General features: G+C 42.0%; 2 protein-coding genes across 5 annotated transcripts in view; one reads left to right on the top strand and one right to left on the bottom strand.

The window, feature by feature from the left end:
* The window catches only part of CDC37L1 (cell division cycle 37 like 1), a 34,896-nt gene that overhangs the window by 7,082 nt on the left and 12,084 nt on the right, over positions 1-15,730 (bottom strand). The window contains exons 7-8 of one of the 4 annotated variants that reach the window (XR_001551976.2): positions 2,586-2,739; positions 1,166-2,464 (exon numbers count right to left, since the gene is read on the bottom strand). The exons of 2 other annotated variants lie outside the window; for them this stretch is intronic. Coding sequence is in view for 1 of the 2 variants with exons in the window: in XM_015848909.2 (XP_015704395.1) it covers positions 2,731-2,739 (9 nt within the window). In the remaining variant the exon portion in view is untranslated. Of the gene's footprint in view, positions 1-1,163; positions 2,740-15,730 lie in introns of those variants that run through there. One more of the 4 variants, XM_015848909.2, reaches the window with a different exon arrangement.
* Positions 588-15,668, top strand: AK3 (adenylate kinase 3). The gene is made up of 5 exons (XM_015848906.2): positions 588-1,129; positions 4,930-5,049; positions 11,297-11,469; positions 13,828-13,946; positions 15,216-15,668. The coding sequence occupies exons 1-5, from the start codon at positions 700-702 to the stop codon at positions 15,337-15,339; spliced, it is 966 nt and encodes a 321-aa protein (XP_015704392.1). The 5' UTR covers positions 588-699; the 3' UTR covers positions 15,340-15,668.

The following is a 15,730-nucleotide window of genomic DNA, read 5'->3' as shown; positions in this document are numbered from 1 at the left end:
GGCCTCTGGATGTCATTGGAACAGCAGTTCTCAAACGAAGACCAACTGGCAGCAGTTCACATTCAACTACCTTAAACAAAGCTCAGCCCCAGCTTTTTAAAAATGTGGCTACCTGCTATCATACTGTTGGAGTAGTTTTACAGAGATAAGCAAGAGCAGAGCTGCTGAAAGAGGTTGGGCGAGCCAGCAGCTGAAGTGACTATAGTACAACCTTATGGCACCTGAGCAGGGGCAAGCAGAGCAGGATAGTGATAACAGCAGTATGTGTCAACAGTCCAACGATCACCAGGTGACAGCCAGATAATAAGCCATGTTCAAGGCTAATCTGGGAAATTCAAACAGTGCAAGGTGAGGGTTGGGAAGAGGCACTCCTATGGTCAGGACAGGGGCTGGGGGCTTGGTGAGGGAGAGCTGCAGTGGTTCTCCTGAAGCACGGGCAGGCTGAGGGAGGTCCTGGAGGGGAGAGGGGAAGAAGGGGGAAGGGGGAGGAGGGCTGATGCTCTCCTACGGGCTTCTTGATAAGTATGAATGTGGTGCGATGGGGGTAGTAATAAGCATCAGTGCTTGTAATTCCTTAACGCGGCTGCTTTTTAGGGGTGGGGATAGGATGGAAAGGGAGAAGTTACTTTGTCACAGTGCTTGTCCTAAGGGCTCTCTGAAGATTCTCTTTTGAATGCTGTTTGCTCGGGTATCAATATTATGGGGTTTATTTTTGTGCCTTCCTATAAAAATCTTTCCCTTCTATCTCCCGTGCTGACAGCTGCTTCACCAGCAGAACGGTCACGGGCAGAACGGTCTCCGTCACTCCGCGGCCTCCTGCCGCCCTCAGCCCAGCTCGGGCACGAGGCACCGCCCGGGGGAAGGCGGTCCCGCCGCAGGCCGCTCTCCTTCTCGCCGCCGCCCGCCCCGCCCGGCCTAGGCCGCGGGAGCTGCAAGCGGCAGCGGCGGCGGCAACGAGCGGGGCCCGGCGGCAGCTGCGGGATGGCGCCGCCGCCGCTGCTGCGCGCCGTCATCATGGGCCCGCCGGGCTCCGGCAAGGGCACGATCTCGGCACGGATCATCAAGCACTTCGGCATGAAGCACCTCTCCAGCGGAGATCTGCTGAGGGACAACATGCAGAAGAAGACAGGTGAGCGGTGGGGGGTGGCTCCGCCGGCAGCCCTGGGCTCTCCCAGGGCCCGCTCTGCACCGGCCTCCCTCCCGCGGACGCTTCCTGGAGCTCCACACGGGGCCTGTCCGTGGGCTGTGGGCCCGCGGAGCTCCTCGCTGTTCCTTCATCGGAAGAGCTTGTCCCGAAGTGGGCAGAAGTGTGCGCAGTGCGGGGGGTTCCGAAAAGGACCGGCTAAGTGTTCAAGCTGTTTGCCTTAATACACGTACTGTGTTGTCCTGCCTCGATCTCTGGCTCTCTTCCAGTGCAACTCTCTCTTGTTTTTGTTTTTTTACTGATGACAGGTCGCCCTCTGGCTTGCAGGTCTGCCTTTATTCGTGGTGGGGCTGAAAATCTTGCAGGAACCACTTGCAGCTGCTTGTGGTAAAGTGAGAGTGTCAGTGCCAGCACCTGGAAGTTGTGAAGGACCACCTTCATTTGCAGCCATAGAGCAGTAGCACAGTTACATAACTGTCACTATTGGTTTTGAAAATTTGTAAACATCCTTGGAAATGAAAAATGATGTGTTATTATGAATTCAGTTAGCTGGTTTTGATTTCCACATATCTTCACACAAACCATGTTTGCTCTGCAAGTGTAATGGCCTTAGCTTGGTTGACTGACCTCACTGTGGTTGGTATCTCCGAGTTAAACATTTGCTAGGAGCAGCACCTCTGTACGCATATCTGATCACATACAGACTTTTGTGTGTTTGTAGAGTAAGTTCTCTACAGAGGTTCACAGAACCAAAATTGTTACCGCTATGAACCTTCAGGTTAAGTAAGATCCAGTGAGAATGGAAGACTTTCCAGAAGAGAAAGAAAACACACTGTCCATGAAATAGTTTTGTTCTCGTGGAAAGTACTGTACTTTGGAAGCAAGATCAAAGAATGTAAACAGAGTTGAGCGGAGGGGAGTATGAGAAGAATAAATACCCATTGCTTGATATGACAAAGGTGTGCTGGAGCAATGGAAAGAAAAGTGATTCAGCAAAAATGATCTCAGTGGACAGGAGAGATTAAAGGTTCTTAAGGACTGTGGAAATGTCAGAATGTGTTGTGAGAAGCCAGGGGAGGATGCAAGAGCTGCTGAAATTCACTGACTTACATAACAGAGCTTAAAGGAATCTACTACAGCCTTTTCCATTCATGACTTATTGCAGATGAAGCTCTGTCTTAATTTTATTGAAAGTAAGCCACTATTTGCAGAAACAGTTTCCAAACGTTTGAGTTGAATATTGAGACAGAGGAAGTGGGGAGGATGCTGAAAGGGTTAAGCTGGAATGAGAGGCAGTTCAGAGAGCCTGGATGAATGGAGCTGAGGGAAAGAAGAAAAAAGAGTTTTGGTGATAATGCAGGAGTCTTACAGCACTCAGTTATTTAGGAACTGTAAGGTTAAATTGGACAGTTAAAATATTTGGAAATTAAGATGTAATTACCAGTTGCTGTATGGTGCAGTTATTAGCATTTGCTGTCTTTTGATAGCAGTCTTTGTTGGAAAGTCCTTTTAAGCACAAGTGTCCTCAGCAGTCTGTGGTTGATGCTATGTTGGAGAGTGGAGAGTTGCTGACAGTTTCTGCAGTGCTAAGCCACCTGCAGGGTGAGAATGGCTGAAGTCTGTTTGCTGTATGCAGTTAGGACAAGCCAATCTTCTGCAAAACTTTTAAGGAGAAATACCTGTTTTTTGCCTAGATGACTAAGAAAACTGTGTTGCCTTTCAATGCCAAAGACTGCCATGCCAATAATAGTTTCAGACCCAAGCTTAAACCAAATCAAACCAAGCCAACAAATCATCACTAACCCTTTCCATCCCACATAACATGACTATTAAAGTCTTAGGTTAATAGGCATGATTCGGGCTGGATATTAGGAAAAAATTCTTCTCTGGAAGAGTGGTTACACACTGTAACAGGCTGCACAGGGAGGTGGTTGAGGTCCCTGGAGGTGTTCAAGAACATTTAAATGTTATACTAAGATGGTTTAGTGGGGAAATATTGGTGGTAGGTGGACCATTGGACAGGATGATCTTGGAGGTCTTTTCCAACCATGTCGATTTTATGACTCTGTGATTATTTTTTCCTCCTGCAATAGCTGACTCTAGAAGATCAGGACCTTGTAGTTAGAGGCAGTGTTTCCTCTTCCAGTGTTCAAATAATAAGACCTGTGTGCCTCACAACTTGCCACATGCTTCACCTATCTGCACCCAAATGCTCATCTGTATCTATGAAGTATGCTGGTATAGCCATTTTCTACTGAGCTCACCTTGCATATACTACTCTTAGATCATTATGGCTAGAACAATACTGTGGCTTGAATCTAGCAGATTTGGGCATAAAGTGCACATTAAGCTATTTAGATGTAATTTATTCTTCTTTCCAACCCATTTTGCAGAGTACGTAGTTCTAAGTGCACTGGGATAATAGAAAAGATATTACTAAGAGGTAACACATGGAAAAGAACAGATATTTTGTACCCAGACTGGCTGTCATCTTCTTTCCAGTGTGCATGCTGTGGGTCTCCAGATGTCTGAGATCCCACACTGTGAGGATTATTTGGAGCCTGACTGCAGCGCATCATGCCTGTTTTTGAACTACTTTCAGACTTCTCAGAGACAATCTGTAGATATGGACTCACAGTAAATGGAAATTTTCCTTCTATTCCTTTTTTTCTTTCCTCTCCTTTTTCCTGTTTTTTTTTTCTTCTTTTTTTTTTCCCACATCAGAGGTACTGTTTGCATTACTTGAGGATATCTATTCATTGACCTTATCAGAAGAAAGGCCATTGTACTCTGTACACCTTTCAATACTGCATTGGGTGATGAGGTTGGCATTTCTTACTGCTTCCTGCTGGAAGTGATCTTATCATGTATCAGTAATAACAGTCCATCGTATCCTCTTGTTTAGCTTACTGTAACTACATCTGAATTGTCCATTAATAAACACTTAAGCAGATCCACAATAAAAAATAAACAATTTAAGTGCTATTTGATATGACTCATGAAATTAGGTATTTGCTTTATAAGTTAAGGCCACAAAGACTTTGTGCTCAGAATAGAGCCAAGGCAAATGGATTTCTTCCTGGCTGTACCCATGACTTACATGACCTGCTGCATGCTAAAGCATGTGAAATAAGAGTGTGATATCTCTATCTGTGATGTGTAGGTGGCATCTCAGCAAGCCAGTGGGCTAAGCAGCTGTTATTAAAGGGTAGTCAGTGTCATGGCAGAGTACTAGTGGATGCGCACTCCTATAAATAAAATAGCTTACAATGTCTATAAACAACTTGTAACTCTAGTAATCATAAAAATTTGTTCTGGCATATGTGTCCCATTGCATGCTGCTCTCTTAAATACCAGTGGAGTTACTGGATAATAACTAGACATTAAACTGAAAAAATAAATTCCTCGGCAGGAAATCCGAGGGCTGGCATCATTACAGAGTTCAGTTGCTTTACGTTTCTTCATTCTTGTTTTGAGGACTCATTCTAGTTTTTGGATCTGCATTTTTCAAATACTCAGTGGTAAAATTATTTTTGGGCTGTGGAGTTAGAAGTAAGCTGAATGCCCTGTTGCTATTAGTGAAGCCACAGCCCAAACAAATTAATCTGATACATATTTGGAAAATCGTGTTTTTGAAGTTCAGCAAACACATGGTCTGTCTGGTTAATAACTTTACTCTTTGTGCCATCCTGATCAAAGCCAAGTTTTTGCAGGGTTGTTGGCATTTTTTCACTTGCTGGGGGTCACAGGTACTGTGACATGCCTTCTCCCTCTTACTTTCACAGAAGTTGGAATCCTTGCCAAGTCCTACATAGATCAAGGAAGGCTTATTCCGGATGACATCATGACACGGCTGATGCTGAATGAGCTAAAAGGTCTAGATCAGCACAACTGGCTGCTGGATGGTAAGTTAGCATATCGGATATTACTATGTAAGGAGAGGAAATCAGCACGATAAAGCTTGGTTTGCTTGATTGACTAGTGGATACCTGGCCTTTGGTAGCCACTTTGAGGCATGGTGTTTTACACTGTATGTTGCCAGCTTTGTTGAAACATTTGGTAGCCCCACTTCCTTCAGCTGCAAAGAGCACAGGATGCATGCGGCCTTCAGAGTGTTAAAAGGGCATTAATATATGTTGAAAAGGCCCTTTACTGAAAAATAGCATTTCAAAACTGGTAATTCTATTAAGTCTTATTTTCCCTCCAATAACAGAGGTGTTTTTTAAAATATGGACTGAGAACTGTTTTTTTAAACAGTCCCTGGAGAGTGGAACACATTTGAAGAAAGGGTCTATATAGTTACGTAAATAGAAAAGCAGTCAAACATGTGAAACAGCAGTAAGCCAAGTGTGCATAAGGGAGCACTGCAGCAGTGCCATGTGTAATAAATCACTAACAAAACCATTGCTTAGGAACAAATCATTGTTCTTAAAGGCCTCCCTTAGACCAAATTGTTTGGTAATTTTTCAGTGTAAGCTTATAGCATTTTCCACAGTATCAAGGACTGACTGGTTCTTGCTACACCGGCCCCTGGTAGTACAGTTGGTTGTGCATCACAAAGATAGAGTCTAGGGTGGATGTGTGTGTTTTCACATTCTAACCACAACTTGTCTCAGTTGATAAAACTAAAAAGTTCTTGGTGTGGCTTTTGGCTTACAGGGAGTGAAACATCCACATTACTCTGTGTTAGTAATAAAAGGAAGATTGAGGAAAATGTGGGCCCTCTCTGGAAGGAAACTGGAGACCAGATTACCTATGCTATGAAGGCTGAGATACTCAGTTTTTTGCCTGTCTTCACTGGAGAGTGCTCCATCTACACTGCCTAATTCACAGAAGGCAAAAGCAAGGTCAGGGAGAATGAGGAACAGTGGATATACCATAGGAGATCAGTTTTTAGACCATCTAAGGAATCTGAAGGTGCATAGGTTCATGGGACCTGATGATATGTATCCTGTAGTCTTGAGGAAACTGGTGAATGAAGCTGCTAATCCACAGTCCATCATATTTGAGAAGTCATGACAATCTGGTTAAGTTCTCCCTGACTGGAAAAAGGGAAACAGAACCCCTAGTTTAGGGGGAAAATAGAAAAAGGGTGGGGGGTGGGGGAGGAATAGAAGACCTGGGGAACTACAGCCTCACCTGTGTACCCATTATGATAGTGGAAGAGCACCTCCTGTAAACATAGGGGTGACTGGCAATGACACGAGAAAAGAGGCCAATCCCCAGCTCACTACAACCTCCCTTCAGGAAGTTACACAGAGCAATAAGGTCTCCCCTCAACCTCCTCTTCTCCAGGCTCAACATTCCCAGCTCCTTCAGCCTCTCCTCATAAGGCCTGTGCTCCAGACCCCTCATCAGCTTTGTTGCCCTCCTTTGAACATGTTCCAGGGCCTCAGTGTCTTTCTTGCAGTGAGGGGAACAAAACTGGACTCAGTAATTGAGATGTGGCCTCACCAGTGCTGAGTACAGGGGGACAATCACCTCTCTGCTCCTGCTGACATGCAGGATGTAATTAACATGCAGCATGCAAACTAAGCAGGAGGAGCTGGAAACCATGGTGCAGTTAGAAAACTGTGATTTCATTGCTGGCATGGAAATGTGGTGGGATGAATCACACAACTGGAACACTATAATTGAGGGCTACAGGCTTTTCAGAAGAAACATGCAGGGAAGAAAGAGGGGTGGGGGAATTGCCCTCTACGTTATGAAACTGAGATTGTGCAGAGCTGTCTCTTCGCATCACATGAATAACCGTGATATTGGGCTCTTAGTGTTAGAGATGCCTTCCTCTTTTAGAAACAGCCATGATCATGTTGAGAGCTTGTGGGTTAAAATTAGGGACTAAACCAGTAAAGGGTATTGTGTATCTGGGGTTTACCATAGGCTGCCCGATCAAAGGGAGCCTGCTGATGAGGCCTTCTTGCTTCAACTACAAGAAGCATTGTGCTTGCAGGCTCTCATCCTGATGGGGTATTTCAAGCATTGGAATATCTGCTAGGAAGGCAACACGGAGGGGTGCAAGCAATCTGGAAGGCTCCTGTAGCCTGTTGGGAACAACTTCCTGGTTCAGACATTAGACAGACAAATTAGAGACATGCTAATAGACTCATCAATGCCAATGACATCATTAAAGAGGTTAAGACAGGAGGCAGCCTGGGCTGTAGCGACCGTGCCTGGGTTGAGTTCATGATCTTGAGGAATATGGGCCTGGCAAAGAGCAAAGTCAGGATCCTGAACTTCAGGAGAGTGAAATTCCATCTGTTTAAGGAATTATTGGATGAGATTCCCTGGGAAGCTGTCCTTAGGGACAAAGGAAGAGAGTACAGCTTGCCCCGGCAACATGCAATCATGTGGGAAGGCAGGAAACTGGCGTGGCTGAGTGGAGACTTACTGATCAAACTGAGGGATAGGAATACATATAAGAAATGTATGTGTAATGGAAGCAGAGACATAAAGCCTGGAAAGAATACAAGGATGTTGTCTGGACATGTAGAAATAGGATCCGTAAAGCCAAGGCAGAAGGTGAAACTGAACTTGACAAGGGATGTGAAAAATAAGGGATTTTACAAGAACATTGTTTCAGAAGAGTTAGACAAAGAAGAGTGTATACTCCCTGTAGTAAATGAGAGAACTGGCAAGAGCAAAGAGGAGGCTGAGGTAGTCAGCGTAGTCTTTGCCTTGGTCTTTGCTGGCCATCAGGCTTCCCATGTTTTCTTATGTTCCTGAACCTCCAGTTGAGGTCTGGGGAGTAAAATCCCTTCCACTGTAAGAGAAGAAAGTCTGAGACCACCTGATGAGACTGAATATGTACAAGCCTATGGGGTCTAATAACATGCATCCCAGTGTTCTGGCTGATGTGGTTTTCAAGCCACTCTCATTTTTAAAAATGGGAGAGAGGAAGACCTGGGGTGCTAGGTCTGTGAGCTTTATGTCTGGAAAGATAATGGAGCAGACCCTTGTGGAAGCTATGTTAAGGCACATGCGAGATGAAGAGGTCATCCTGGTCAGCCAGCATGGCTTCACTAAGGCATCAGATCATGCCTGAGCAGACCAGTAGCCTTCTTAATGAAGTGACAGCATTGGTGGATCAAAGAAGGGCAACTGGTGTAGCCTACCTGGACTTCTGGAAGGCCTGCAACGTGGTCAGCACCACATCCTTATCTCTTAATTGGAGAGACATGGATTTGAAGGGTGGACAATACAGTGTGAAATAGGTTGGATGGTCACAGCCATAGCGCTGTGGTCAGTAGTTCTGGTCAGTGTCCAAGTAGAGGCTGGGCACAGGTGGGATCCTTCAGAGTCTTGGAACCAGTGCTCTTTAACATCTATATCATCGACCTTGTTAGTGGAATAAAGTGCACTGTCAGCAAGTTTGCAGATGACACTAAGAGTTTTGCAGAAGAGATGCTATCAAGAATAATAAGGATAAGCTTGGATAAGTGGATAAGCTTGAAAAGTGAGTCCCCATTAACTGAATTAAGCTTAACAAGGCCAAATACACTAAGTGGGCTAGCCCACTTGGTTTGGGACATTCCCACACATGAATATGGGGACTGGAGGACTTTGGGGTTCCAGTGGATGAGTAGCAAGATGAGTCAGCATTGTGGACTTGCAGTCTGGAAGGCCAACTGTATCCTGGGCTCCATCAAGAGGCTTGGCTGTCAGAGTAAGAGGGTGACTGTCTCCCTCTACCCTGCTCTTGTGAGGCCTGATCTGGAGTACTGCACCCATGTTTGGGTTCTCAGAACAAAGATGTGGAACTGTTGAAGCAGACATAGAGGAAGGCTGATCAGAAGGCTGGAGCACTTGTCCTTTGAAGAAAGGCTGAGGGAACTAGGCTTGTTCAGTACAGAGGAGGCTCGGGGGAGACCTCGTTGCAGCCTTTCAGTACTTAAGAGGGCTTATAAAAAGATGGAGACTGACTTTTCATACTGTCTGACAATATGACAGGGGAGAATGGTATTAATGAAAGAGAAGAAATGTAGAGATTAGGGGGAAATGTCTTACTTGTAGAATGTTGAGGTGCTGAAATAGTTTGCTTAGAGAAGCTGTGGATGCCCCATCCCTGGAGGTGTTCAGTGCTGGCTTGGATGGGGCTCTTTGGATGGATTCTCTTTTCTGTTTGGTTTGCTTTGCTCTTAGTTATGTTTCACCCTAGAGAAGAGAAGGGCTTAATCGCTCCAGTGAAGAGTGCAGTGAAACCTAATCCACTAATGTACTGCAGATGTTTTCCTTTAGCTCCTGGTGCTTTGAATATGTAGTTCCAGCCATGTGGATCTGCATACATAGCTGTATAGCTGGCCACGCTGGTGACTATTAACAAGTAAGACTTAGTAAAATGATGTGGACAGCATGAGAGAATAAACATATTTCCCCTGAATGTTAATGCCTTCTTTAAACTTCTGCTGCAGAACTTTCATTTGTTTCTATATGGAGGCTTGGTGAATTACACTAATGGATAGCTCTATAGCTTTGACATAAACAGCTCTGTTGGATCAACAGTATTCTGTTGAAGTTTGCTAATCAGAGTCTTTAGTTTGCTAACTGCAGCTCAGAACAAACAGCTGAGGTTACCCAAGTCAAACTAAATAGAATTGGTGAGCAGCTTGTATGCATGTTAGCCAGATACACATTTCCACTGCCTAGTGATAGCCTAATGGCTTCTAAAATCAGAGGAGATCTAACAGTCTGAGTCACGTGCATGTTGGTATGGACTTTGCAGATTTATCTGCTCAATAATTAGCACCTTTCTCTGTGTTTCTAGGTTGTTCACAATTTATCATAAATTGTAGATTATTTTCTGTTTTTTGAGGAAATGCTGCACGCAGCAACTGCCAATTCCAATGAAATATATTTGTAAAAGCTCTTCGATTTGTTGAGGAAGATTCTTAGTACAGAGTCTCAGGGTGACTCAATTTCCAGTGGTACGACTAAGATATATAGTGGCTGAATAGCTTGTCTGTAGTGTGGAATAAGAGCAGTGCTGGAGTCTCCATTCTCTCTCTGCTTTAAACATTCAGAAGCACTTCTATTTGCTTATGTGAACATGAGAGAAACAGGATGAGGGTAGTTGATGACAGTGATACAAACCAGGTCTGTCAGCCTTAAGGCATAAGCAAAAGCTTGACTTGAGTAAATAATTTCTCTTTGTGAAGTTATGGTAGACAAGACACATAAGCCTTAAGACCATAAGTGATTATTTTTTACACCTACTTGCAGCCACCCCTCCCCCTTCTTTTTTGGGCTAATTCTTGACTAATTCCTTATGTGGACAATGGTGTCATTAACCAATATTATGGGAAGAAGAGTTTCTTAACTTTGTATCTTTTCAGAACTTTACTTCATAGAGAAAATTACTTGTATAGTATGATGAAAGTTATAAGCAACTAAAGAGCATGGGACTGTTCAAGAGTCTGGGGGGTAGAGGTGTTATTCCAGTGAATCTGTGATATAACAGCATGTTCTATGGAAGCTTTGAACATCAAACTTGTGGCTAGTTTTTCATCTTAAAGACTTTGTAGCAGGTTTAGCTTTTTTTATTCTCAGTTTTTCCCTCTCCTTAAATTACATTATTTACTAATAACATGAGTCTTTGAATGCAGTCCACTAGAGCCACAGAATTCATGAGCAAAAGGCAGCGGTAAGTGGACAGATTTCTGTGTCCCCAGTGTACTCACAGCCCTCTTGCCTGGATACATTGTTTTTAAGGCAAGGGAGGTTATGACCAGCTACTTATGACAGACTTTTCCTGGGAATAAGAGCTGTCCCAAATGTTTGTGGATTGTTCTGTACCTCTCAGAATGAACTGCTTATGGCTTTTATTGTTTGAAACATACATATAGTGTGGGGTTTTTGTGAGTAAATTGGTGCACAGTACATGTGAATACAGGGTATTTTTGCTTCTGTTTGTTACACTTCTGGGAAGATGCCTAAAAGAACTGAAGAAACAGAAGCTGGAGGACATTCAACAAGTTAAAGAGTGCCATGAAACTGAAAAACGTGTTGAAAAGATCTATCAGTAAAATCTGATGTCTCTTCAGCCCTTACAGTATGATAATACACTTTTTCTATCTGACCAGCAGTTTCTCTTATGTTGAAATCCATCAAATTCTCCTAACTCTGGATACTTATTGAGTTCTTTCCTTTACAAAGGTTTCCCTAGAACAGTTGCTCAGGCAGAAGCCCTGGATAAAGAGTGTCAAATAGACACTGTGATTGACCTAGATGTACCATTCGAAACCATAAAATGTCGTCTCACTGCACGGTGGATCCACCCTACTAGTGGCAGAGTCTACAACCTTGAATTCAGTCCTCCCAAAGTGCAGGTAAGCAATACATACACTGATACTAGTGCTAAATAAATGTTGCACTGCATTTGGTAATTGTAGTAAAATATTTATGTATGTTATTACAAAATAGAGTAGCTCAGAAGAAAAAGCTTCATTTTATCTCTTAACAGCATTGAAACTCTCTGCTAAGACTGTCTCTTGGAGTATGCCCTGGTAGAAACTCAAGCTCATGGGCAATATCCTTGTGCTCTGCAGAATGAAACACCATGCTGCCAGATCCTCATAGTGTTTTGTAAGCTACTGTTATTCACTGATGTGGAAGACCTGTGCACCTTCACATGAGCTGGGCATATTCTTAGCCTGCTTTGCAGTTGCTAACTGTGCATTCTGAAATGCTGTCTCCCATCCTCCAGAGGACTCATTCTTTGTACCTAAGGTGCACATTAAGTAATGTACTATTACCAGTCATAGCTATACATTTAATGCTTTTCCTGTGTTACCATTTAATTAGGATGAGTATTTTCAGAGGAACAGTTGTCATATTGCAAAATCAGATGTAGGAACTTGGTAGTATGAGATGCTTCTCCACAGAACAAAGAGCTTAAAGCTTGAGGTGTCATAAAACACGAATAATAAGCTAAAATAATGGATATACATCATTACCCTAATTTTTTTCAAGTACTTAGTTGTGTTTCATCCTTAACTCTAAAAAACTTACCTGCTTCATCATCCCACTTTATCTGGAAGTTCTATTAAGTTGCATTATAAGTATGACAGGCTTTGTACTTTTGAGATTACAGTGTTGTGGGAAAAGAGGCCTGCTGAAAAACCAGGTAAACACTTGAAGTGAGCAATTGCAAACACTTAAGTATAGTTTAAAACCTGGAGTTTAAATTATGGTTATTTTTAAATGCAAAACAACACAGGCAAGCAGCAACAGAGAATTACCAAACATAGCAGAGTGGGTTGCAGCTGTAACAGCTCTCCTATATGCTCCACTTTCCCCATCACGTAACTAGAGAAGGAAGCATATCATGACATTTTGAAGTAGTTTGAGGAATGATGCTGAACACATGAAATGCAGTTGTCTGTGTTGTCTGGCAGTTCTGAAACAATTTCAGCTGCTTAATTGCTCATCAGAACGAAAAGACTGTGGCTTCAGAGTTCATACAAAATTGCAGTCTTAATACTTAACAGGTGCAACTAAGGCATTATTTTGGTTGCCTGCCCAGATGTTACGTAGAAACCCTTGAATATTTTAAATTATTGTATAATATAAAGAAGGCAAATTCGGCCATGTAAATCTATCTCTCATATCAGACATGTTCTGGAGCAAGTTTTCTTCACACCTTAATGAACAGAGCAGCTTACTCAGCATTGACATTTATCACTGTTTCTTGAAACTGACTGCCAACAAACAAGCAGGAAGAAGGAACATTTCTGTTGCCTAACAGACTTTGTATTTAGAAGATCACTAATATTTCCACTTCAAATGTCAGATTAAATTTGCCTTTAGGAAAAATGAAAATCATTAAGGATTTAATTAGTATATATAAATGGGCAAAGAGTCCCCTATGTCTGTACTGTGAGTCACTCTCTAACTAGGTGCATAACTCAGTGCACCTACGGAGTTACATTTAAAGCCACTACTTAATCCTCAGTGAGGTTCCTGTATCTTCCATTATGCCAGTGACCAATGATTTCCTTGATCACTGCTTGTTAAGACTTACAAGCACACTAACCACTTCAAGCCCTTCAAGAAACTGGTGGTGGAATGTGTACGAGAGAAGGAATTATCACAAAGTAAGCCCCTGCCTCTGCTCACTGAATTGTAGAATCGTTTCTGTTGGCTTCCATGTCATATTTTGCTGTAATATTTATCTGTTGCTAAATATTAAGTCTTCTGCAGTGTGACTTTAAAAGATGGTGAATTCCATTTTCCATTTCACTATCATCAAACTAAGGTCAAATTAACTTCTTGCTTGCTTGCTCTTATGCATGAACATATTGCCAGCCATCATCTTCTTCCTCTTAAATCCAAAACACAGCATCATATGAGCTTCTGTGAAGAAAATTAGCTCTATCCCAGCCAAAACCATATCAGAAGGCGTTGTCTACATATTTCAGTATTCAGCAAATGTTCCAGAGACCTAATCAATCAAGTAACTATAATCTCATGTTCACTATAAATACCGTTTAAGTATTTTTATAGTAATTGAATGTCTTACTTGAAAGTTGACTTCTTATGTTCCAGGTAAGACAGAGACGGTAGCTCTTCTCTTTATAAGCAGAAACCTACACTTGGACTAATCGGAATCTGATCATGATTTAAACATAAAAAATACACAAAATAAACAGAAATATACATCACTGTTTGCTTTTAACCATGATTAGGGCATTGATGACATTACTGGAGAGCCACTTGTTCAACGAGATGATGATAAGCCAGAGACGGTTACCAAGAGGCTGCAGGCTTATGATGCACAAACAAAACCTGTTCTAGAATATTATCGGTAAGTAGTAAAATGCTACCCTTCTTCCACATTAGCAAAGCAAGGAAAAAATCCAGTTATAGAGTTCTTAGAACAATGAACGTGGTATGAGTAGCAATGTATCTTCGCCACCTTTGTAAGAAATAATAGTTGTAAAATTAGTATGATTTTGACTGTTGCATGAAACCTGCTGCATGAAATGAAGCCAGCTTAGCACAAGAGCCCTTCATTGCGGCCATATTTCGCTTTACACATAATGCTAGGCATTATTCAGTGCATTATATTTGTGATCTGATCAATGTCGGTCTATTTAATAGGGTAACAGAGACAGTGCCCTTGGAAATTTTGACAGTATTTTTCTGCATGTATAGAAGCCCTTGTAATACACAAGGGGTCAAGAAACTGATAAAAATTGTTAATGAGAATTGAGAAGTGTCTGTTCTAAGAATAGGATTGTTACATACAAAGCTAGCAGCACTCTTAGAACAACCAGCTGTTTGAGAATACTACCATTTGCACCATGGAAGGGGAGAACTGTAAATAGTCTCTCTTTGTGTTAAGCGGGTCTGCTCTGCTTTATTTATATTGCTTTATCTACGTTAGTAATAAATAGGTTAATACATGATCATTGTATAGAGGTTTGTTGTCTTACCTCACCTAGATAAACAGACTTTTTCTAAGAACATCCTGAAGTAATTGTCCCTTCCTTTATCTCTTCATATCTACCAGCCTTCATTATGCTCTAGGAAAACTGCTTAGTAGAGAACTAGGCGTGAGCTCTATCTTTAGATTGGTTCAGTTTTAGACTAAGAATTTCTTCTGGACTGAGAAAACTTTTCTTGACTGGTAGTTTTCTGAAGTTTACAAGCCTGTAGGCACAGGCCTAACAATATACTGCAGGTAAAACTAGCTATTGGAATTAATAAAAAACATTCTGATTGTGCTTGGTTAGGTTTTTCAGATCTGACTTTAAAATTCAGTTAATTGGATGACTGCCATGTAGGATGTGCTGTATGGCTTGACTGCTTCTTATGTTTTACCTCAAATAACTTCTTATCAATTGTCCTGTAGACAGTTACCAGCTTCTTGAACTGATGTGGCCAATAGTACACTGTCTGAAGAACACACTAATGCGTGTAGAGCTGCATTCACAATGTTCTTGTTGATCTTCGCATTAAATCATATATATATTAGTATACTTTGTCCAGGGCAATCTGAAAGAGAGGTAGGGATCCTGGAAGGCTCAGACAATTTGACTTCTATAATATTTTTTTTCTTTTTCTTCCTCAGGAAAAAAGGGCTGTTGAAATCCTTCTCTGGAACAGAAACTAATAAAATCTGGCCACATATCTATACTTTCCTCCAAACCAAATTGCCAGATGTGAGCCAGAAAGATGCTGCCACTCCCAGGTGAAACTAGGTCCAACTTCTGCTCACTGGTCATAGCACACACATGATTACACAAGATTCAGCGATCAAGTATTACTCTTAAGTAGTCTACCAGACTGATCAATAATTAAAGTCTATTGTTGTCCCTAACTTACATTATGATAACACTGTCTCTTCTGTGGCTGTTCTCTTTTTAAAACTGTATTTGTTTTTAATATTAAATATGCCTGATTTTTATAATATAGTAATTGACTTTAACAAAAGCAGATACTCTTGTGTCTCTGTTAATCAGAAAATAATCATGTTTGCTAATAACAGTGAAGGAAATAAACTTCAGAGTACAGCTTAATTACAGAGAATTTTTGCTGACTTCATCAATAACTGCAGTGTGAAGCAGTGATATAGGTATGGAAGGA

Source organism: Coturnix japonica, chromosome Z, assembly GCF_001577835.2.
Source record: "Coturnix japonica isolate 7356 chromosome Z, Coturnix japonica 2.1, whole genome shotgun sequence".
NCBI classification, from domain to species: domain Eukaryota; kingdom Metazoa; phylum Chordata; class Aves; order Galliformes; family Phasianidae; genus Coturnix; species Coturnix japonica.
Note: the sequence above shows the minus strand (reverse complement) of the source record. Positions and strands in the feature narration are given on the sequence as shown.